At 39.0% G+C, this 26124-nt stretch overlaps 1 protein-coding gene across 2 annotated transcripts in view; it reads right to left on the bottom strand.

Annotated features, from left to right (window-relative positions):
• klhl29 (kelch like family member 29) overlaps window positions 1-26124 on the bottom strand; it is a 276011-nt gene that overhangs the window by 168092 nt on the left and 81795 nt on the right. For both annotated transcript variants that reach the window (XR_002754055.1, XM_023348256.1), the window contains exon 3: window positions 13812-14117. Coding sequence is in view for 1 of the 2 variants with exons in the window: in XM_023348256.1 (XP_023204024.1) it covers window positions 13812-14084 (273 nt within the window). In the remaining variant the exon portion in view is untranslated. The remainder of the gene's footprint in view (window positions 1-13811; window positions 14118-26124) is intronic.

Below are 26124 nucleotides of genomic sequence, written 5' to 3'. Positions count from 1 at the left end.
AAACTACATGTGGCAAGAAAATGCTAGTCTGATCATTTAACAATAAAATGTCTTCAATGGAAATCAAGAATACCCTTAAACCGCTAAAATCGTACCATTAGAAAAACTATACTATTCAGCTTTATTACACATAACAATAAAACTAACGTTGGTAGAATTTTGATTATGATTAGGGAAATACCTAAACTGCTCCCTATTTACAGAGGTTAAGAAAAAAATACAATCCATTTTCAGGCAGCTAGGTTTAAAACGACGCTGAGGGTATTTCCCGACTGAGCAGTGAAAAGGTTTCTATGTTTCCAACAGCGTAGCTTTAGATTTATTCAAGTTCAACCCTTTTAAATCAACCTTCAAGGCTGACAGGGAGAGAAAACATGATAATGAAGATACATTTGTGTGAAATAGAATTTTACCCTTTGACACAGCCCTTTCACCCTCTGATGATGAAGAGGAGGGGTGAGCAGTGATAGTGGGAGCGATGACACATGATAATAGCAAATCCAAGACGACAGCCACATCAAATTGCCCAGGGATCAACAATGACCTTTTGACATGTAAGTGAATCAAGCAAACTGGGCAGCCCTCTGCACGCTGTGAACTGGGTCTCGCCTCGCCGCGGTCTTATGAGTTCCGGCTTGTTTTTCAGCGGCGTTCTACTATATGCCATCATGAGAATTGCTGAGAGCATTATCGGTCTTGAAGAGACGGGGACTAGAAGTCAAGCGTCAACGCTGATCCCTAGGTGTCCTGTAACAGCTGTCTCTGCCAGTGGAGCATGTGGTTGCCGCTATCCCATATTACATCTCTGCGATTCAGCACCAACGGATCAGCAATCCAATTTCACACAAGTGTGCTCAGAGGGAGGTGATGCTTATGTAGGAATGAGGATCTATGCCTCAAAGACAAGAAGTTATTTAAAGAAGCTGGGGGGAAATGGTGGACAGAAGGAAGCAGAGTTGGACTAAAGAACTTGGCTAACAAACACAGATGTGACTGAAGGAGAAGCAAAGATTCTGAAGAGCAGAGGTTTCTTTGGCTTTGTTGCACTCACAGTTATTCTGCAGGGCAGCTGAATGAAATTAATTTGCCAAACATTTTAGATTCTATCAGTTGTTTACGGGACTTTTTGCCAACTTTTAATACAAATCAATCTCAGTTAGCATTTAGGTCAGATCTGAATTCGACTGGATCACATTCTAAACTTTTCTCATTCTATATTCTTTTCTATTTCGGCCAATCTGATTTTAATTTGCAGGCCTGTGCAAGTTAATTGTCTTGTTGTTGGATTGAAAATGACTTTTCACTCATGTCATAGCACATTCCTGTCTATTTCTTTACTTTTAGAAACTTTCGGTGTAGTGCATAACATCGAGATAGGACTGTCGCCTGAAGCTATCGGTCTTTAATGTAGCCATCCGGGGTTCGATACCTGATCTGAACCCCTCTCTCTACAGTAGACATTTCTCATCTGATTATTGTAAATAAACATCACTAGCACCACAAATTAAAATATTCTAAGCACTACAAAGTCACATTTATAACACCACGTAGATAAAGACCCAAACGTAGTTATTTTCAGTGTCAGTGAGATGTTTAAGATCAGGTCAGAGGAAATGGACAAAAAAAAGCTTTTTAAAAGTTACCTGACTTTTCAATGACAAGTCAGCACATGTCTGTAGTTTGTTAGAGAGTTAGAGAGAACAAGACTTGCAACAGATAAAAGAAAGGCTAACCAGGGAGGAAAAAAACACTTTGCTTTATCTTTGAGTTTTCAAGCTTTGCCGGTATTTTAAAATCCAGCATGTTCTATGAGACGTTTGTAAATCTGAAATCTGATTGATGCAGCACGAATATTTTGATTTACAGCAGAGTTTATGTTGGACTTTATACCTCAATGATGCCATCTGTTTTGAAGACAAATCCAAACTATCAAATCTCCACCACCATGCCAGTGCATATGGGGGGTTTGTGCTGATGTGTTAGGCATGGCATATTTGCTACACATTTTGGTGTCAAGTTTTTAAATGACATTGTTCTTTACGGGATGTTGCTGGGTTATCTATTAAATGGAAGTTTACCATCTGTCATACAAGTTTTCCTCCTAAAAATATTCTTTCTCGTTTGTAATTGTTGATATATTGGCTGAGGCAATCAGAAAGTCAGCAAATGAAGCGTATTTAATCATCAGTGACAGGATTCTTCCACCCTGATTTTATGCAAGGAAGATTGACATCCGCTTAGTTTTTCCATGTGATGCTAGATAGTTTGGACTAGTTTTAGTAAAATAATGATTTGACCATTTTTATACTTTTTGTTTTTCAGCTAGCGCTCTTTATTTTAAGCATTGTAGGGTACATATCTTCCTTAATTTTTACTTTAAAAGTGGAAATAATTAAAGAGTCGAAACGTTTCATCTTAACAGCAGCGACGGCATCCGCAGAGGATAAAAAAAAGATGGAGAATCCAATGTGACGATCAGAGATCTTCACAAAGACAAGTCAGCTCTTTCATGTCCATACTGTCAGTTTCTGCACATTTAAAGATCAGCAGAACAATAGTCCCTGAGTGCCACTAGGAGAGCAGAGCAGTGTTGGATGACGACATCTTCACAGTACTTTCATTACAACACCTTGATATTGCACAGTCATTGGGACAGAAATGGAAAAAGGGGACTGGCATCTCATCTTTCACACAACAAAAAGAGCTCTGAATGTGATACCCAATGACTGCTTATTAGATTGATCTATAGGGCGGCCTGTTTGGAGCCAGACCCATACAACAGCTGAAGTGTTAAGATACCAGTCTGTTCTCACCAACTCAGACTGAAATGCTGCAGATATAAGGAGAGTCAAAAATCTACAGGAAAGGCTATGTCTTTCCTATTCATAGCCAGTATGTGTAAAGTTTTCATTTGATATATTCAGTGTTCAGAAACGCAACTTGTAAAAATCTATTTTTTATTCTGAACACATTTTACATTACATCATGTAATCAAGCAGGGATGTCAGAAGATCTAACCAGAAGTTAGTTGGGTGGATAAATGTCAGAGTCTACTGCTAGTCAGGTCGAATGTCATCGCTACAGCCCGGAAGAGATACAAAAGAACCAATGACAGGACACGAATTGTTTGAGTACTCAAGAACATCCTGTCATAAGACTGGCAAGACGGGTAGAGATAACGCTTGCCTTTAACTTTCTCTTTGAACGTTGCTTTTTTTCCCTCCCCCATTCTGCCATTCGGTTTTAGCCATTTTGTCAATTTGTGCTATTTTCTCTTAAATCAAATAACCCCTGGATCAATATTTTCTTTTGACAGAAAAAGATGACAATGTCCTGATTGCCAGCTAAGATTTCTGATAAACCTGTCATGACTCTTTTTTTCCCCCATCCATTTGATTATCAGATGCAGAAGGATAAAAATAAAAAAGGTCTGACAGTTTCTTTAACAATGACATTTCTCTGACAGTTTGACAGTACACAGTCCTTAAAAGCAAGGTGTCTGTCTTGCTGTCACTGCATCTTTGTCCTTTATTAGCAATCTCAGCAGCATATAGTCCAACACTTTAATTCTACTTTTGCCGTCCTGAGGTAGCCACACGTCAATGTTATTGCTTCAGGTCAAACAAAAATCTTGTCTTCTTTATGACCTACAACTGATTTGTTTCAAATCAAAAGAAAAACCTAAACTGGCAGGGACAATCGTCACATTGCTCAAAGAAAAATGTTCTCGTTAGAAATGAACTTTTCAGACAAAAATAATAATAAAAATTAATAAAAAATAAAAAAAAAAAAGCAGAAAAATCCTTCAGAGCCATGGAGCTCTTACATTTTTTCCTACAAGAAACACAAATGTTAAATGATGCCCCCTTTATTATTGCTCCCCAGAATAAAATCTATTGTATATAATTGCCTTCAGAATATGCCTAATAAGCAAAAAAGCCCACATGGAAAACACAGTGTGCCAGAAAATTAACTGAACATTTCCTAAAGGTTAAACGAAGCGGTGGCAGCATCATGCCAAGGCACTTTTTTTCAGCAGGTAGAAGGAAGCTGGCCAGAACTGATAGTGCCAATGTTGGGCTGAAGTTGAAAATTGATGTAACAGATTCTCTCTGTATAACGGGATAGAAGACATGGAAAAAAGAAATCAGTGTATAGATAGACACACGACATAAAACTTGTACTTTAAGGCAATGCCAAGAAAATGCGAGACAATGAACCTCAAACGATGTACAATGACCCCCTTAATAAAACAATACTGTTTAATTTTTTTAAAAATTGCATTTAGTTCCTTGTTAACGATATAAATATATTTGTTTTTCATGATAAATATTGACATTTTTATGCCCAATGAGTACTTCAATTTTGCTGTGTGTGGCAAGGGGTCTAAAAATAAAAGCAGACAACTTTTAAAAGTTTTATTTGAAAATTTAACAAATGGAAGCAATTAAATATTTCCCTTCCATTTCATAATTGTCCTCTACTTTCTGTCGGTGTATCATTTTCAACAAAATACACTGAGACATGTGGTTGTAATGTCAATGGAAAAGTTCATTGGGTCGCAATACTTTGCATATTTGTACACAGAAATGAGGCAAGATATGTATTCCTTTATAGACAGCCTGTCATGCTAATTTAGGCAGAAATTAAAGCCTTGTTTTCTTAGTTTCTAGCTCTTATGTTACTCTCTGGGGTTTTGTTTTTTTCACAGTTTAGTTTAATCACACTATGTCTAATACTAGAACGCCGAGTTCCATGTACCCACTGATAGCCATCTTCATCAAAACTGGCATTTACACTGGACGGGTGGAGCAGAAAAAGCTGACGGGTTCATCTCGGCTCGTCAACAAGCTGACTTTCAGCGTTAAAATGCACTCTGACATATGCATCACTTAACCACTTTAGTGGTGGAAAAAAATGCAGTAGACCTCTTGCTCTGCATATTTAAACCTGTTCAACCAGTGAAATAATGGAACTCTTAACTCACCTACAAAAAGCCTGCAGGTTTAACACAATGCCTTTTGGATAATAAATGACAGACTTCTCCCGAGGCAGATTGATTTATTTGTTACGATTTTCCTTTCTGACAGCTGGATCTTGTGGCATTTTCACAGTAAAAGAAAATAAAACCCCACGACCACCTATTGACGACATATAGATGATAGGAAAGCAAAGAATACCACCTAGGTGTCTTTTACTGATAAAGTAGCTTTCTTTTCAGACCCCATAGTGAGTGTACCTGCCTTGAAACTGTGAAGTTTCACCTTATCGTGATGATGGAGTTCTACTCCTCCATTTTCTTTCCTATCTGGAGTCAATTCAAAAACAACACTCCCCTGCCACTGCACTCTGCTCCCCCCACCCCTTCTCCCAGTTCTGACTCTCATAAAGCTTTCCCTATGTGTGCCTTTTCAAACTTTAATCTTTTCATATTCAACACATTTCACAGTAACTCATCACAAGGTTATCCCACTTTTCAAAAGACATTTCCCCTTTTAGCCTCAACCCCTGCAGAGATTCAATAATTTCAAAATCTCCGAGTCTATTCATTACAAGGCTTCTCAACCAAAGGCTGACATTCATATAAAGAAGAGTTTCTTTTTTCTCTCCATATAGATATGAAGACCCGGCTATATGAAAAATCCATAAAAATCAAAACTGTCAGTGTTGCAGCAACACAAGGGTAATCAACTATGATAAACTGCTAGCTGAAATTGTCTGATGGCAGACATGTTAGTTGCGTAAAAAGCACAACTTTCCAAAGTTTTCACCTCATCATCCAGATAGCAGGAAAATAGCATAAACCAGTACACAGGTTAAAAAAATTAAATTAAATTAAAAAATCACTCAGAGGAGACATGCCTGAGGTTTTTCTTTTATGATTTTGTCACAGTGGGGAACTGACACCTGCTGTTCAGCGTTGTGTTGTCACAGCATGGCGGGCTGCTTCAATCCACTGGCTAACTAACCTGGCTGAAATCAATGACCAACAGGTCTAACTCGCAACAAGTGTAATTTTATTTCATGAAAGGCTGTACTGATCATTGTCCATTTCTTTTGAGAAACTTTGAACAAAAATATTTTCTGTGTGGAATAATCCTGACAGTCTGAGTAGCCAAAGCGAGGGATGCTAAGCTGCATGTTTTGGCACGTCTTCTGCAGAACGTACCACTTCATTCTGTCTTGCTCAGGAAAACATATGTAATGGACTTCCAACAGCAGGAATTTCATTGAATAGCTCTTACCTTGAGCTCAAACAGGCCGTCTGTTTTGCAACTGAAGCTAGTTCACACTTGGTTGAAGACAGTCTCCAATGACTACAACTAATAAATGAGGTTCAGTTAGCTTTGTTAGTCAGGCTGTAACAGGCTGCAATTGCAACCCCGTAACTGCCACCCCCCAAAAGGCTTACATGCAGACATAGGATCCATGAGGACGCCGGTGTCCTCATAGCAGTTGAGAGGTTAAAGCTGTGACTCTCATCTAGCATTCATCAATCAGGAATGATCATGAAAGCTTTTCGCCTGACGACGTGTTGTGTGATTCAAATACTAATTAGATCCTCTGCCGTGCAAATGCTCAACAAAAGAGTTATTTAAAAGAGGCTCAGAATTTAAAACATTTTGACTGATCAAACCCAAATGTCTATTAAACCACAGATTAAAATGTGTGAACCTTGATTCCATTTGTGGGTAGTAGTACGAAGCATTTATTGTTTTTTTTCCCCCCACACATATCTTAATTTTCACTGTTTTTATTTAAAAGACATGATAATGTATGATCTGTTGTGAGTTGCTTACTTACTTGAGTTTAGGGTTGACAAATGTGAAGCTTTTGATGCTATTCTATTGATCTACCACCAAGCAGAAACTTGTTAACAAGAGTAATGGCAAATACAAACAGGAAATGTGAACCAAATTGCCACTGACATGGAGAATCAACACAAGTCTACACGTCAAAATCTATAAATGTTCATAAATCAATAAATGCTCTCAGTATTTACCATGGTTCTGGCATTTGTGATAAATAAGGATTAATAAAAATAAATAAAAATCACAGCACTGGTGTTATTAAACATCAAGCAAGGACGGATTTGAAACTTTAATATCAGGGGATTAACTCTGCAAGAAAATAAAGCTTCTAGCAGAAAGTCCATGGGAAGATGCTTCCTGAGTAATATGTTAGTAGATAAATAATTTCAGCTTTTGCCTATGCATAAATCCTAGAAAATCCTGTCTACCACTCAATAAACGGGTATAATATAGAGTAAACATTTAACCATGGATTTAAAAGCATGGATTTTCCAAAAGACATTCAGAGGAGAGCATGTCTTTGAAAAGTCTAACACTGAATGCAGCTTTGCTTTACAGGTGTACGACAACTCCAGTCCCTCTTTAGCGCTACATTCAGAAAACAAATATCAATTAAGATCAGGGCAACACACTCAATGTCTTTAAATTAACATTTAGTTCAGCCTTTGCTTTTTTTCTTTTTTTAATCAGCATTGAAAACTTACAGATATCCTACTCTTAAGGCTTTAATACAAATGCAAAAAGGAATAAGATATTATTTCTAAGGATAAGTCAGCGTGAGCAGCAACATAGAAAATCATGGGGGACATAGTTATTTGAAAAGTACAGTGGCAGTACAGTAAAGAGGCTGCTCACTGATGGTAATCCCATAATGTCTGCAGGCTTTCAGTAGCTCAGTCTTCTAACTGTAGCTTCATGGACAAACTAGAAGGAATTTTTCTTTTGCTCAGTCGCCGAATGAACCAAGGGAAAAATAACGATATGCATGTACAAGCACAATTATTTTGTGACCAAATGTCCTTATCACATGTGCAAAGTACAAAAACATGGCTTCCATTTATTTGTAAACTCTAGCAACCGGAGATATTAGTTTTACGATGGAATGTTTTTTTTCTTTTCGTGCTATTCTTGTATCAACTCATCAAAACTGAAGCTCTACAGAGAAATGGATGGATTCACATCACTTCCTTTTCTCTCAAAATAGTCACAGCGCCTTTTTGGAGGAAAGTAGACGCAGTGGTATGAATCAGAGTCAACACAACTTCTGGGTTGTTTGGTGCCGGAGAAGCTCAAAAGAAGCAAAGAGGTATGTTTTATAAGTTTTAGTTTAAACAGCCAGACAAGACAAACAATTATAGAATGTTTCTGGTTTCTGATTGGAAACATTGTACAGAAAAAAAACAAAAAAAACTGTAAAGGGACCACAGTGTCGTATCAACCTGCCTGGCTCCACTGAAGTGGTGAATAACAATCCTAGTATAGAGACAGAGCTGTCATGTCTGCAGATATGAAACAAATGTATTGCAATCTAAGGAATCTGCTATTGCATAATATTCTAAATCAGTTCCATAAAACCTTTATTTTGTTATATATGTATTATAAACTACAAATATCTTCCTATAAATCAAGAACTGTTTGTGCTGATCACTAAGCCGATGCTAAAGACAGTTTGCAATGCTTATTGACTAATCATTTCATCTTTAATTTGAAATAAACGTTAAATCCTGTTTAACTGAAGAGCTGTGTAATCCCGACTGCTCTCTCACACAGTGTGACATCGTGTCTAATAGTAATAAAAATAATAGTAACAGTCACAGAGAGGCTTTCTAAGTCTCCTGTATAGTTTACATAATAGAAGAATGATTCAATAATCTAACAGCAATTAATCAGAGCTTTTTCCTCAGATATTACATTGAATACAACTGATTTTAAACAAGTTAGTACAAAAAACATTTTAGTGTACAATCCAATTTAAGTATGGAAAATACGTTTTTAATAATCTCTTTTGTGGAGGAGCAAATAGGAAATATGATGTGATTTTTTCAGTAAAATGAAGTACTTTAACCTGGAGACCTTTACTCTTTTTGTAGACTGTTAGCAGGACAGTAAGACTGGCAGTTTGTGAGAATTAATCCTTTTTTTAAGAATAATTAAATCATTGTTAAGATAGCTCAATTTTCTATTTCTTCACAAGACATTCAGTTTCTGTTACTTGTAAATCTTAAAGAGAAATTGGAATCAGTTTAAATCTGGATCTTCAAACATTTAAGCAAGTGCTTCAAGGCAAACGAGTATGTGTGTCGAGTGCTCCGACACCTGAAATGAGAAAGAACATTTGCATTCTATACGAGGTTGATAAAACTGCAAATTTATTCAAAGCTGTGCATTAATTCATTGCTTATATAAAGACAGCTCACATGGAAACGTTGGCCAGTACAATCAAAAGCCATCTCAGTTGACCTCACAAAGTCATGAAATGCAATTATCACTTCGTTTCAAGTCAATTTAAAATCATATCTGATCAAGATATTTTGCTACTTCTCACCTGGAGGAACAGTCGAACTCACAAATACAAACTATGGTCTAATGGCATCTAAAGGCCCTGGTCGGTGTAGGGCATAAATGTTTCTCTTCTCATTACCGCCCATTTAATGGAGTATATGCAGGGTCTATGAATCCCTGACAAGAGGACAGAAAAACATAAAATATAACAAAATAATTAATCGTCTGGCAGACAAAGTGTAACTCTGAATTAACTGTAGTTCACTGTTCCACTTGGTCAGTTTTACATCCCCATGGGCGATGTAGCCAGATGGCACTTTCTGACTGTCAGCATTTGTCCCACACGTTTATGCACGGATACAAATGTCTGCATACACGCACATTCAGAGTGCCACTACCCCAACCGCACACGCATTTAGCTGATTAAATGTGACATGTTATTTAAAAAAAGAGAGAGAGAGAGAGATCACTACAACATGCTGTAAAACCCAATAAAATAAAACCCAATTCTACCCCAGAGGACGGTAGAGTGCATGCACAGCTATCCGTTTCAGACACTTTGGTACATGTCTGGCTATTGGACACCTTCTCCATTTGGGCTGGTGTGTTTATGAGGCGAGTCCCCAAACAACAGAAATCAATATGTTCTGTCAGGTTTTTATCGTGGCCATGGATGGAACGGAGACACGGAGGGAGCTGCATTGCTCCGTCGTACTTCTTGTGACCACCCACAGATTTGATCACATGTGGCATAAAGGAAGCCTGCCTCATACTCAGCACATGCGTTGTGCTGAGTATGAGGGAGCAGAATGTTATCGCGGACAGACAGAGAACTGAGTTTTTAGTAAGATCTATAGGCAACTCTAAGTTTTACAGTCTGCAACATACAAGTGCTGGAGTTCTCCAACATATAGTCTTTCTTCACATTTCATCACATTGCAACCAATTACGTCAATGTATTTTATTAAGGTTTTAGCTGAGGAAATTTTCTTCAAGGATTGCCCAATATCTAGTTCTATCCATCTTCACACCATCCAACTGACTCTGGCCATGCCTAGTCTTATCAAAGAAAAACAGTTTCCCCAACATCATGATCATACACTGGTATGTTTTGGGAGAATGTTATAGGACGATGTGCTGATCTGACTGAACAAATTCAAGATATTTGCCGTGTCCCCCTATACGGCTTGTGGCAAACTCCTCTTTCAAAAAAGGTTGGTTCTTCCCACGCTTCCATACACGCCAGATTTGTGGCGTGAACATCAAAGCTGTCCTTTCAGGAAGTTTCCCCACCTGTAGTATGTGGGGAAACTTTTCAATGTTTTTTTTTTTTTTTTTTAGTTTTCTTCTGCACCATAAAACCAAATGCAGGGTTCAGTAGTTTTTATTTTTCTAAAGGGAATAATTGTTTAGAACTTTCACAATACAATATTAAAACTACCAGTAATATTTTCTAGATTATTATATATATATATATATATATATATATATATATATATATATATATATATATATAAATATTTTTTTTTTTACATAGTTTTGTGTCCATTATCTTTTTGCAACCGTTTCTATGCATGTGAGGCCCTTCCTATTCACATGGATGGTGTTTTGAATGCAAAATCATTTACATAATTAAATACATGCCAAATAAATCACATATTATGGGGGAATTTTAGTGTAAATGTCGTGTATAGTTTGATACAGTATTTGCAAAACATCTTAATCACTTAAAAATTTAAAATCCGTGGTTCTTTTAAAAAAAAAGAAAAGAAAAGAATGTTAACTTTGAAGGTGTCTATTTTCAAAATGTCATAACATTCCCAAATATGAACTTATTATTTTACTATATTACTTTATTATATTACTTCTTATTTAGCTGGACTAAGGGCAAAAATGTCTCTGGATTGTGTCGGTTGCTGAACCCCGTTTTACATAAGCAGCAATGCCTTGGGCAGGTTTGTAGCTGTGCATAAGCTCAGACTTTTAGCTGATTAATTGACTGAGCTAGGTGATTTATGTGGAAGATTTTATTTAGGATTATGGGGCTTTAATGCATAATGCATGGCATAGTTTAGCTTTTTATTTGTTAAAAAAAACATTTGAGTTTGCTTCCAGTTCAGTTGCACTGTAAAAAGCACACACAGCTTCAAAGAAAGCTCTGTTACCCTAAATTAAGGGTGACATCTTGAGAAAAAAAATCTATACATCTGCGGTGCAGACATCCCACATTCCCACATTGTAGCATTTTTTTATGTGTGACCATTTGTTCAAGGCAAAGCACCTAATTGCACTGGCACTCATTGAATGATAACAATAGCCATGGTGGGAGTTGGAGAGATTTGCTTTGAATGTAAGCAATTATTCAGCAAAAAGAAAAAAAAAGGTGGCTACGTGGTGCCAGAGCAGATTTACTGTTTCTGTGGTCACTACATTCAGCGGGGAATCTAATGATGAGCTCTTAGGCGGTAAATTACCACTGCATTGTTTACCTCTGCTCTTACAAATGCATATCCCTTTGAGAGCAGGAAACCAAAAAGGTGTGCAAGAAGAAGTAGGTTTATTTAAAGTAAAAGATTTTCTGGTGTAGAACAGCACTGAAAGTAAGTAGATGACTTTTCATTAGCTGGAGGCTAGGAGAGAAAATAGGGGAAAATTGTCTTCTTCACCATTTCTTGGTGAAGAACTTCCTTCCTTCAGATGATGCTGACAACCAGCTCACCAGCAAATCCCAGGATGCAATGGAGAACCAAACTGCACATGGCATAAGTCAGGATGCACATCTCTGCTGTTTTTTGGGCATCTGATTGGTCTACCCACACCACATTCCTGAATAAGGAACATATTAACAGGGGTTGTATCAAATCATTTGGTAACCATACCGATCTGATGATGCACTATAAAGAGATTTAAAAATAACAAGATTTTTTTAAATTTACTTTTTAACAGAGGTATGTAAGGCTCACTCTGCCTGCTAAAACAGAGAGCTGGACATTGAACAGTGTTACTGTACTCCTTTGCCATTTTGTATTTTTGCAGTTTTTATCATTTCACACCAGACTCATCCAGGGGAAAAGCATAAGCCTGTTACATAACATTTACTTAAGCCAACTCTGGGAAAGTCACTTTGCCAATCCTTTGCTTTTGGATTGGCAAAGGAGTAATTTGACCCAGAAACAATTTTAATAGCAGCAAGTGTGCTTTGAACCTTTGTTTTTGAATATGTCTGATTTAGGAATGTTTTCAGACTGTGGGAGATCTCAGCATCACAGTAAAGGTCTAACTTCTCCAGGGAATACAGAATACAGGAATACAGAAACTGTTGTTTAGTGATGCTAAGCTCACTTGGCATGATAACTGTTACAAAAGATGCTAAAGGAGGTTTAAAATATCAACTGTGAATACTTTTGTCTGTGTTGATAGTAATAACTTGATCTACAGTTACATCACACCTCCACTTATGTGATGTCAGCTCAGCTCATAATATTGTTAAATTGATTATATTGATTCTGAATTAGCATAAAATCACTGTTTATGACAGGCTAGACATTAGGGGTGCATTGCAGGGACAATACTGCATATGAATAACCCACATTTTTATAATCCTTTTCTTTCATGACCTTGATCAAAATGAACTCCCACCTTCATCCCCAAAACTTTGAATCACTTCAAACATTCATCAAGTGTGGGCACAGTTAAAGTCTATTCTGCAGGACTTTTAAAGTTTCTGTTATATAATGTTGCATCCTAGAAGTATTTTGTAACTACAGTGTTTTTAAAAAATAAACAAAAAAGACAGCATAGTATCAGCAGCTTGAATTAACCAGGGATCAAAAGTCAGTCACCTGAAATATGTGGTTGGTGCACCTCTAATACACACTCTCATATAAGTTGCTTTACAATCAAATTTTGGCTCAAACATCATGATCATGGGGCGTTTAGATGCAAGACATTTTCAAAACCGCTTCAAATTAGGTCTCCTACAATTATTTAGCTCCCCTCTAACCATTGCTTGTGACAGCAGCATCCATCTGAGCAACTGTCAGGGGTCATTTACATAATGAAAGAGGAGAATTACTAAGGAGGCAAAAGCAGGACGAGCCTGCCATTTGGCAGAGAAAGAAAATGAAGATGGAAGGAAAATGGTTTGGCAAGAAAGAGGCATTGGACAGTGAAAGTGCGGAGAGAGCAGCAAAGCTGGAGAGAGGGATAAAGGTGGAGAGTGGAGGAGGCAGCAGAGAGAGAAAAAAGGGGGTGGAGGGGCCTGAAGAGGTGAGTCAGATGAACCATGAAGACAGATGTGGTGGTGCTGCAATATTTGGAGGATGTGCGAAGGGAAAAGTGGAAGACAGAGGAAAAGAGGGACGGCCTAAAAGCTGGGAGTGAGTTGGATGCTATGTCCAGTTGGGGTATCGTGATAAATTTAAAAAGTTGATAAAGTAAAGGAGTAAACTTGACAAGTTTACAAGAAGGAGAGGGAAAAAGAAAACACCATCTTACCTTGGCCGACGCTGGAGCCGCTGATCCTGCCGCCGTGATGCCTCGCTTGACCACTAGGTCACAGCTCGACGTTGTCACGGCAACTGTAACCGGAGTGGGGAGGAGAGAAGGGATGACCGGGAGGGGAAGCAGCCCCGGACGGTTGTTGCCATTGACGACGGCAGAGGCACAGCTATGGTTGGCTCCTCCATTGTGAAGGCCGGAGGGACGGATGTCTCTCCGATCCCAGGGCCCCCGGTAGTCCCTCTCAAAGCGGTGGTGGTGACGTGACATCACTTCCTCTCAGCGGGAAGAACGGGGGCAGGCCTACATGAAATGAAAAGCAGAAGGTCAGGATGACATTCTCTTCTATGATGGGAGGTGGAAACAGGAATAACTCACAAAAGAACATCTAATAAAAAAAAAAAAAAGAAGGAGGTACAAAGAAGAAAAATAATGAGTAAGACATCAGGTGGAACAGAGAAAGAACACAGTGACATGACAGAGTAAAAGCTCACACAGCATCTGCCCGCATGCTACCTGACACTGTGGATCATTTAACGCTTCTAATTCCTGTTCTCCTGGTCATTAATGGAGGCTGCAGCAACATGGAGGGAGATAAGCACTGCTGAGCCACATCATACACGCTTTACGCCACGAGGAGCAAAGCTGTTGCACAAGAAATCTAGGCTCCACGACGTGAGGTTAAAGCAACACGACTGGGGAAGACATAAACAGGTACACACATTTTATCCTCAGGGCAGCACAGCAGTAACATGACCTGGCGGTCAAAACTCTTTCATCTGAATAGATAAATACCCATGCAATTACAGCTCATCTCCTACATCTAATGGCTGGTTAATTCAATCACACTGCCCTTCAAGTGCATTTCAGGGGTCTCCCCTTTTCATGCGCGACAGGCTGTGAAAGGCTGAGAGGCGACAGCGAGCCAGAATTACATCGGCATGGTGTTGGGCGTTATTGAACTGCGTTTGAGGCGTACAACTCTTGTATCATAAATCAAAGACGTACAGGATATAAGGAGTGGAATCTATCGCGGAGGGGGGTTTGAAGTACATTGTGCTCAATCTCACCAAAGGACCATGATGCTCACAGGGCCCCCTGATAACGGAAGAAATAAATAAATAAATAGCCTCAAAGAACGTTTAGCAAGTCTCATGCAAAAGCCCCTGGTCTGTGAGGAGAGAATGACAGCGGATGATAAGTCTTTATTCTGCACGCTGGGGTCTGTCACGCTGTTTCTTTGCCTCTCAGTGGAGAGAACGCCTTGAAATGGCAGCTGCTGTGCGCACATGCATGTCTGTGTGCTTGCGTGTGGGAGTGCGGGTTCAAAAGCAGAATACGCTAAATATGAATGACCGTACATGAGCAACAACAAAAAGAAAAAACATTTGGAGTAAACATCAGAAAACATTTTTAATATGTACAGCATGCAGAAAGCAAAAGTTTCTTTACAAAAACTTTCTGTGTGGGTGACGCTCTCCTCAGCTTTATGGGTCTTGACATTAATGGAGCCGTGTTAGATTTGGTGACTACAACACTATGTCACAGGGATGTATAAAGATCTCTTAAAAGAAAACTGCTTTCAAGTGCAAAACAACATCAAACAGAGCAGATCACAATGGTCAAGTCTAAATGACTAATTTAATTTTCAGCCACCCTAGACATCCAAACTGTAAAGTTTATTCTCCCTCTCTCTACCACAGGTGATATTTTCCAAGTTTGGCACAGAGCCGGTATCATCCTTTAAAGAGATGTTTTCAAACGGAACAATGTAATTTCATTTTAGCAGCTGTATGCAAAGTTTTTTCTTCCCCTAAAACTATTAGATACTACCAACTCAGACCATTTCTCTTCAACTGTCCTTTTGTCTCTGGTCACCAAATTAATCAATCATGAATAATAATCTCTCATTGCAGTGGGTTGGCAGGAAGCCACTCGTCACATACGTCCTGCTTCAGCAAAATTTTGGACGGAGGATTTTCACACACAGAACGTCATTGGTCAAAGGCTGACCTTTAATTTACTTGCCTTCCTTTGCACAGTTTGAGAGAAACATTAAGAAAGTGCTTACATAATGAACCAGTTGTTCTTTGGTTTGCTTCTGGCCAGGGTTGGCATGTTAATTTGTACAGTCATCAGCCACTTAATAAGGCATACCTGTCCATTTGCTGTTTAACATAAACAGCAAATCAGCCAATCAGTCAATCGCATAACGGCATCTAATAGAAGCATCACTAAATTTAATTAAAGAACCAGAATGCAGAAAAAAAGGAAAATCGAGCATTGCATAAGGTGGGAAAAGTACTTCAGAATCAGATGCTGTAATAATCTGAGAAACCAGCTGATCTCTCTGGGATGGGATAAGTAAGGTTTTGTTCTGGTGTACCGTTGCTAAAAAGAAACAATTGCAAGAAAAAAAATGGAAGAAAACTTATGTTTTCGCTACAAATGTTGAAAAAGGAATCTGTGGCAACTGACCTAAAAAAGGGGAAACTAAAAGCTATCGGTAAGACTCTCACGCTTTCTCCAGTAACCTCTCCTCCTGCATAGTAACCCCTTTTAACAACCTAAAATTTCCCAGCATACTAACCTTGCAGAATCTTTCAAAATATGTACAGAGAAAGTAACAAGGTGCTAGGTCAGTTTAACAATGATAGAGTTGGTGCAAGGTAGTGCCGCCTTTTCTCCTGAGCTCTGAAATGCAGCAGAGATATAAAAACTTAGTGAGAAACTCTAATGAAAGGAAAAATTTCTGAAAAGTAAAAAATAAGAGCATTTTTCTTAAAAAAAAAAAAAAAAAGAGAAAGATTTAGAGCATGTTTATCTTGTTTTTTTTTACAGTTTACTTCATCACTAAATTTAACTAAACAATTCCTACATTTCACTCTGCCATCACAAATGCTGATTTACTGAGAAACTGACAAGTGTTTTGTCTCCCGTAAAAGTCTAAGCACATGAAAGAATGGGAGAACAAATCAATACAGCTGATAATGCAGGAAAAGAAATTCAGCCAGGTTTGCATGTTCCATCTCTGGGGAGTTTGATGGTGAAGCTCCAAATATAGCAGCAACTCACTTAATGGTGGTAGAGAAACAAAGACTTTATACGCCTTTGCGGTTTGAGAAAAAGGAATTAAAAAGTTTATGAATAGTAGCCAAAGTACAAATGGGTTCTTACACTCATTTCTCTAATGAGTGTAAGAAAAAAACATTTTCTGATGGGTGTCATGAAATTTCAATAACCAAAAATATAATAATTTACAGTGAATATCAAAGGGGTCTAGTTGTATTATAGAAGTAATATAACAGAATAAGGTTAATTTCACAAAAATTTCCAGGAGGTGATGCATTGAAAGAATTTTCATACCTCTTCAACTCTGCAGCAAACTTCTGTGTACTCGAGTAGGATTTTATGAAATAGACCAAAACACAAATGTGTATAATGTAAAGCGGAATAGGCGACTTTAAAAGCTTCTTTGCTAATACAAATATCAGTCCTTATATCAGTCCTAATCTATTATTTATCATTGCATCTGTTCAATAACATTTTAGCTGGCAAGAAAAATGTTAATTTCAAGCCAATAGTTTTAGATTAAACCACCATCAAAACATTTCAAAGTGGTTTTTAAGAGAAAACCCAACAAATGAAATATTAGGTAGCCTTTCATTGACTGTGCATGGAGCAAATAAATAAGGCTGCACAGTGTTGACAGGTGTTGTTGGCCCTGTCAATGGTATGCAACGCTGTGAAAAAATAGATGGCACACTTGTTGCTGACTGAAAACAAAACCTCAGAAGAAATGCAATTGAAACTGTCAAGCAGCTATATGCAATGACATTCTGTAATGACTTTTTCACGTCTGATTGTTTATCCTTCCCTAGAGGTCGATAGAGGTGATCAGCAAACTTAAACAATACTTCCACATGTTCAGTAAAACTTTTGACTCAAAATTTATATAAACATTTTAGTAGCCTCTTGGCTGGGCCAACACAACAATTTGTCAAATATGCTGTTATGTCATCCAACAAATATTTGTGTCAATAACACAACAGGCTTCAGTGTTCTACTAATATAAATAAAAAAGAATTGCAACAAGTTACTTATTAACATCCCAATAAATGAAAAATTGGTTCTCTGCTAGATTTAGTTTTGGTGCAGACACATCTGTCAAGACAATCCCCCGGGTTAGGAGTACTGTTTTTAAGTTAGAATGATTGAAAGGCCTGGAGAGCATCTGCAGCAAAATATATATATATATTTTTCTGAAAATGGTCAAGTATAGAGACTGGACTAAAAAAAAAAGAAGCAGTGCTCAAGAGTAAAGACTAAAAAATTCTGGATTCCTCAAAGCAAATAGTCACTTACTGAAATATTCCACGAAAACATATATTATATAGGTCTACACCATTTTTTTTTATAGACTTTTAAAGGTTAGATGGCAATCAAGTGCAGCTAAACAAATAGGCCTGAGCAATTGTGGGAACTTCTGTGAAAGCTGAAATTTTGGCAGATAGATGATCTGGAGGATTCAGGGACATAAAACATATTGTTTCACAAGTTCTTTCTATAGTCAAATACACAATATTTCTTACTAAAGTTAATTCTGGTGCACAGGGCACTCTTCACAGGATGCAAAACCAACCTGGTGAATTATGGAACTTCAACTGAATATATTCTGAATATAGTCTGAAGGCAAGTGAGTTAAGCTTAATGCCCTGAAACTTTATTACCATTCTTAAGAAAATAAGTAGCTTTTGAACTGCTGTGTTCAATACACTGATTACTGTCCAGTAAAACTCTACTCTGTAGAAAATGAATGAGTAGCAGTGTGATAGAGAAAATACAAAAGATTTTGAAGCACTGTGGTAACAATGCAACTGGCTAACTGGGTAGCTGGAGGCCTCCATATGAGGACCAAAATCAACTGAATAAAGCTTCATTCTTTTTGACAAAAAGACTTTCTGCATTATTGGCATCAGGATGGTATTAGGTTTGGATGAGCATAAAAAAATCTGATCATACGTTTATTAAAACAGCCTTTAATCTGTGAAATCTAAATCTGAGTAAAAAACAAAAATCTTAGTATTAACCAAATATTGCTAAAATCATTTCTCCGTCTGCAGCATGCTTTGCCATTTCATTAAAGGGCCAGCAAATTTCACCGATAGAAGCATAATGAATGCAATGAGCTAGATGTCACAGCACACCAGATGTATTTTAACAATGTTAATTGGTTTGATTCAAGTGCCTTCCATCACATATGATGCACTGTTTTTTTTTTTTGAGCAAGGGCAGCTCTCACATTACCATTCCCCGCATCCTCCCAATCACTAACCCAAGCGACACTTTTAGAATCTCGGCTCTACATTTCAATGTGAGCGAAATCCTGAAAGGGAATTCCTGTCATCTTTGCACTATGCACGGAAGTATGTAGTGGGTAACAGGAGGTTGGCAACTGATCCCTGCAGAGCAAGTGTCACCGAAACAAATCCCACTGCACTTATGGTCCTTGGTGAACAGGAAGATTTAAGCTACTAATTACTAAGACTTAAATTCCTTTCTCAGCTCACTTTCTGCACCTCCTTCACAGCCTGCGCACACAAGTAGGTGTCAGTGTGCGTGAGAGCTCACCTTGAGGCTGAGTGTGCGGTTATGTATGAGAGGCGATAAAAAGAAATGTCATGCGCAGAGATGTGTGTGGAAAGCAACACCTAACACACCTGTGGACTCTGCCAGACTAGATAAACACTGAAATACTTCACATTTCTAGTGACACTCTGCTCTGCACCGCACCGCTGCAGGGAGACGATGCCAATGAGGATTTGCCCATTTTCGTTCACATTCAATAAAGTCAGTGTCAGCTCCTGGACAAAGCGTTGGTCATTAGGACCAGACGAGACACATTTTGCTGCAAGTTACTTAAAGAGCCTATTAAATCTTGATAGATTAAAAAACAAAACCAAAAAAATCTGTTTTACCCTACAGCAATGAATAAGATTCTTCAGCAGCCCTGTCAACATGTTAATCATCGTACCTGGAGGTGTTTCTCCTGCAAAATGTTCTTTTCTGACTAACTCCCACTTAGATGAAAGTTGATGAATGTGATTCTCTCTTGGAGTGAGAGGGAACTAAACTAATGATTATAATGACTAATGCTCAGACAGAACAAGTAAAATAAAGGCTCACACTTTCCAACATGAGCAAAGTAGTTAAGAAAGAAAAGAAGAAATAGTCTGTCAGCAATCAAACCTAATGAGCTGGCAGACTGGCATCTCCATTGCGTTGTCAGTCACACCATGAGCCATGGAGGAGACAAAAATTCATGCTTGCTGGGGTGTTTTCCATCGCAACTTTAGAAAACTGTTGTACACCTGCACCAAGTCTGCTGATGCATCATAATGCAAATGACACCCAGCTCACAATCCTCCTAATGCACATGGTGTGGATGCAGGGAAAAAGTGAGAGCTTGTGGGTGATTTTCTGTGTGGGCATACACCACAGTCTGCATGAGTGCAAATCCAATTATGGCTGACATCACTCTGACCTTAGTGCCATCACCATGGAGATGCCCTGTGTATCTCTGAGAGCACTGTAGCTCCATGCAGCGCACATCAGGAGTCCTCCGCCACTGCCTCAGATTGGCAAAAAAGAAAGATATTGTTGCTAGAAAGTCATAAGACGTCCTATTTGCAGTTTGCCAGAAGCTGTGCAGGGGGCACAGAAAACGTTTGGAGAAGGTGCTCTGGTCGGATGAGATCTAAAATAAACTTTCTGACCACCATGCAAAAGGCCCTGTGGTAGGGTATTAAAGCTTTCCTTTACAGCAACAACAGAGAATGACAGAGCTAAAGGTAGAGTAATCATGAAAGTAAACCGTTAAGAAGAAGTAAAAGACTAAAGACTGGGATGAAAATAGACATTGCAGTAGAGCAATGATCCTAGGCTTACAGACAGAGACATAACAAAATGGTTTAGATCAGAAGATATATGCATTTTAGAATAGGCTATTCAAAATCAACACCTAAATCATATTTAGGGTGTATGTAATAGTACATTAAGTTTTATTGGGGACCAAAACTGTAACATCTGTTACATTTCCAGCTGGTACTGTTTGCTTTCACACCGCACTGTCAAACGAACCAAACCCTTTGAGTAACCCGTTTACCCCCTTGCCTGTGGTGGTGCTCCACCTAGAACAACTGAAGGAAACAACACAAAAAAAATCTTTGAAGAAGACAGAAGCACAGAGTAAAGGAGGAAGACACTTCCTTCTTTACGAAATGTAAGCAAAAATGGAGTGGAGTCAGATTTTGGCAGATGTAGGATTTTCTCTGTTAATTGTGCCAAACCTTCTTCAACAATGGGTTAAAGCTATTTCTTCTGCTAGCACTAGACACACTTGCTTGTTTTGGTTCCCTGATCTATAGTCCTCTTCCTACTTTTGGAAAAGTCTCCGGTCTGGTTGGCATTTTCATATGCATTCAAACCGCACAGAATTCACTTAAACCAAACCACGAACTAGATTTTTAGACAAACCAGAGTTCACTTTTATAGTCCGCATCAGTGTTTAGTTACATATTCACATCTCCCCAAACAAAAACTTGGTAGGCAACGAACCAGAGTTTGATTAAGGTGGACTGAACAAGGCTGGTGTGAATGCGCCCTAAAAAACTCTGATGCCACCACCATATTTCCACATGGGAACAGTATCTTAAGAGTGAAATGTAAATTAGACAACTTGTGAAGGCGGGAGGTTGCATGAGACTTCATTTAGGGTAAAGGAAGTCTAGTACAAATGTTTGCTCCACCACACAGAATAAATGTTTCTTCACATTTGTGAGCCATATTTTTTCCCCTTCAATTTATTTATTACATCAAATCCAAATAAAATATGTTATTTGTGGCTATGACATGAAAAACTCCAAGGGGTATGAATAGCTTTTCAGATAGACCTGAGATCGATCAGCAGAAAATTTGAGAACCTCTAAAAGCCAACATTTTAGCAGCAGCATGAAGGATTAGAGGTCATTTTAACAGTGACAAGAAACAGGGACATACCAGTGATCCAAGGGCATCTGATCTTAAACTGCTAAATTATTAGCTAGAATAAAAGTTGTCTGGAAGTGGAAATGTGAGACACACACCCTTTAGAACAGCATCTGTCACTCCAAGGCGACGCACAGCATGCCGTGTGTGTGTGACAGAGTTGCGTTAACAAAGCCATGTGGGAATATGCGGGGAGCTGTGGAGAGACGTGAGGAAAGAGGGAATGTAACAGATGGACAGAACGTTGCAGCAGCGGAGAGACAGCCAGGCCGTATGAGATGGCGTGCAAACGAGTAATAACAGCAGTAAAGAGTGTGTGTTCAAGGCAGAAATAGAGAGAAGGGTGTTAAGGATGGGATCAGACAGTAGAAGGGTGGGCTGTGTGTCGTTTCTCTGTTCGAGTGTGTGATGTTTGCTTTGCTGGCACATTCTATCCCGTGTTTAATACCTCAGTAAGTGCCCCTGCCACAAATACTCCCTAAGAGAACAAGCTCCCATTTCCAATCTGTAGTTGTGTTTGCTTCTATTGACCTGGTGACAGCTCAGCTTTTACCATGCTAACACACAAACAGCCACATGTCGCACTCACAATTCTATGCTAATGATCAACGCGTCCATCACAAAGTCTGAATGGCCAAAATGAGGGCCAGAAATAGCAGGTAATGCTATAAGTTTATGAGAACAAGATATTGCTGTAAATGAGGGCCCCTGTGGGAGAAACGTGACCACATGCACACCAGGTCTAAGTGGCGCAGGTGCTTGCACTTTGCTCACACACTCTACAACCACAAGAATGGAGCTAGGGACCATGTGCTGACAATTCCTCACAGACAGAGGTGTTTTCACCGATATTCAAATATAAGGAGACAGTCTTGGTACAGAGATCACCCGGAGCAAAGCATGCCAGAGTCCAGAGACTTATAAATTCCCTTTGCTCCCAGGGATACACCTGATATACTGTCTTCATTTGAATGTCACCTATGAATTCTTGTTTTACTGCGCAAAGATGCGAAAAAGCAAACAATAAAATGAATCCTTAATAAAGCAATTCAATTTTAAAATAAAGCATTCTCAGCTAGATAATGCAGACTCGTAAAATGAGGACTCCCTCTGCCTAATAATGTGTTGCTCCCCCAAGATTTTAGAATCAGATCCACCATAGACCAGAGTTGTTTTTCCAGTACACCACAAAAATGCCCAATAGGATTGAAATCAGAGAAATTTAGAGGATAAATCTTTAGCAATTCCTGAACCATTTCCACTTCCTAACAGGGTGCATTATCCTGATCCAAGAGGCGACACACATAAGCAAATACGAATGTTATATTGCTGCAGACTGTTGACACCAATCTTAGATTCAACATCACTCAAAAGGCCAAAGAGGCGAAACCACCTTCCACTTTTTGGCGTGACTTGTGATTGGAAGTCCCATGACAAAGTGTTCTTCATGTTCCTTGTATATGGTCATAATTTTATGCCCAGGTGTTTTAATGTTCTGCAGTTGCAGATACAGTAGGAGTTTTTATGCACTTTCAATGAAGCACTGACAGAGCAAATGAAGTGTCAGAAACTCCAGGTTATTTTTAGCTTTAGCTCCTAAGGCATAAAACATAAAAACAATGAAACAGCAGCAGCTGGAACTACTGCAAACTGAGAAGAAGAAAAAAAGAAAGCATAAAAAGAATTGTTGGATTCATCCCAGTATCTCTAACAGTGGTTGAGAGAAAGGGGCATCTTCAGTTTCTGAGGAAGTAAAGCTAGATGCAGCTACCTGCTGGCAGAAAAACTAAAAAGCCTTTTGTTGGGATTGATTCCTGGCATTAGCAGGGTGGATTAATCCCTGTGGTTTGAGGGGAATTAGTACTTTGCTACTATTTGCACACCTAATTAGTGGTCTGAGTGGAATCTGAAGACACCACAGACACGGCAGCAAATCATACAAATGTAGGCCTTTTCAAAACAGAGCTCACCAGCTTAAGTGCCACTGGAACCAAAAATAGCTTCAATTTTAGCAGATTAGAGGTATATGGGTAGATTTTACTTTGAGAGCCAGTGCTACAGTACTACTAGGAAGCGCTTGACACACAAATAAAACTGAACCATGAGGGCATTCATCAAGGACAAATATAAGAAACCAGCACAGCGCCTTCTATGATCTGCCTGTTGGAACTTATCCACAGGTTCTGAGATCACAGTGAGAAATAACACTTTGTATATTAATCTGACACCTTGATGGATCAAACACTCATGGATTACATGCACGCACTGCCTCGTTTTGCCAGAGACAGTCATTTCCTGATCATCTCCTCTTTCATAAAGCATGCAAGCAAAGGGCAGACCTTTCAAAGCGAATGAAAAAAGGTTCACTTGTACTACACAGACAGCAAGGAGTGAAATAAAAGGAAGTGAGGCCAAGAGTTACTTCTTTTTTTTTTTCATCTGCAGAAATATTGCACATGCCTGCACCACTGACAGAAAATTTCCTTCTCGGTGCGCGTCAGCACAAATCTTCCTGTAGACTGCTAATGGGGGAAAAGGCAATTCGAGAAGATAGCACCTGATGCAAGGGTTTCAAAGCCATTTGTTTAATGAAGTTTGAACACTGGTTTATTTTTCACAACTTAAAAACAGCAAGGGTGACGGTTTTCTGTTTAAAAAAAAAAAAAAAAGTTACCTTCCTACCCATGCAGATGGAAATGACCACCATGTTATAAAATGTTGCAGTAACACAGTTAGTAATACCCCGGTATAGTTTGGCTGTCAGTATCCCAGGCATGTCATTAGCCTGAGGAACAGAGGCACTGCAAGCTCCGCCGCTGAATGCTGCTGCTCAGTTAATTAAAACACAGACTTTCAACAAAAAGCTACATTACCACCATGACAAGACAAAAAGCAAGAGAAAACCCTGAGGCGCCAGAGAGAGCACTTCCCCATCTAGCGTCTGTGCAAGGTTCTTTAGGGTATGCAGTAGCAAATTTCCAGACGCCAATCATGCGATGTGTTTTTTTTCCGTCTGCCTGTGTTTCTGTGCACGTTTGTGTGTTTGTTGTGTATTCTCTGTGGCCCGTGTCAGCTGTCGCCTTTCCCCTTCCCGCTGCATCCTTTTGCAAAATTCTCTGTTCTCGCAACAAAAACCCACAGCGTCAAAACAAACAACGCTCACTGCTGATGCCACACATTACTCTCCATGCACATTTCAAGGGAAATAAAAGAAAAATTGTACAAGCTAAGCATTGCGCCGCTGTAATGAACCGCTGCTACATGGATGTGTGCTGTGCCGTGTGTGAGCTTCGGGAGGAGAACGCGACACTGGTGAAAGAATAGTGACTTAATTATCTAAATGGCTGCTGGAGAGATTACTGAGGCCAGTGGGCATCCATCTCTTTCAACGCCACCAGCTTAGAGTGCGCGGCCAAGGAGGAAAGATCAAGAGATCTAAACATCAAAACGACAGACAAGTGATAGGAGGGTGAAAAGAAATGGGACAAAAGGAATTAAATGAGAGATGGAGGACAATGTGGAGGAGAGGAAGAGAAGTGGCTCCAGGGACAGCGATGGAGAAGGCTTACTAAAGGCTGGCTATGGTCAGCTTTCATGCTAACAGTTTGGCCTCCCTTGCTCAAGTGTGGAGAATAGACTTGCACACTGGTGACAAGGTTCATACTCAGAATACGCAGGTCTCATTGTGTTTACCCAGCTCTCTCTTACAAGAGCCCTAACCTGCTTCAGTGGCCTGACTCCAGGAGGCTAAGCATTATAAACCTAAGAAAAACAACAAACATCTTTTAAATAATTTTATTAATTACAGGGGGGGAAAAAATTCAAGCTAACTAGGCTTTTATTGGAAATAATATTGCCTTGTGGCTGTGCCATGGCAAAGCCATAGCAGCAAATGTTTTAATTTTCAGTCATGATTGTTCAGTGGAGCCTCTCCTTTGGAAGGCCGATAGTGTCTCAGTTTGCAATGATGGTTTTCCAAAGTTGTGTACAAGCGCGGTAGAATAAAAACTTAATTTTGCATTGATTGAGACTAACGACCATCTTTTTATTAGTTTTGATGACATCCAAAAGTTGGATATTTTGACAACCCTATCAAAATCACCTGCCATGGCCACCAATTCTCCCAGAACTCAAAGCTCTAGAAGCTGTCCGTTGTGTCATCAGACTGATCCAGAGTCGGAAGAAAAGACTCTGGAAAATGTATACTTAAAACATGTCAAATAATAGCAAAAACGACTACCACTTGTAAGCAGTGAAATGTGCT

This window comes from Xiphophorus maculatus, chromosome 15, assembly GCF_002775205.1.
Source record: "Xiphophorus maculatus strain JP 163 A chromosome 15, X_maculatus-5.0-male, whole genome shotgun sequence".
Lineage (NCBI taxonomy): Eukaryota > Metazoa > Chordata > Actinopteri > Cyprinodontiformes > Poeciliidae > Xiphophorus > Xiphophorus maculatus.
The sequence above is the reverse complement of the archived record's forward strand: the minus strand, read 5'-3'. Positions and strand labels throughout refer to the sequence as shown.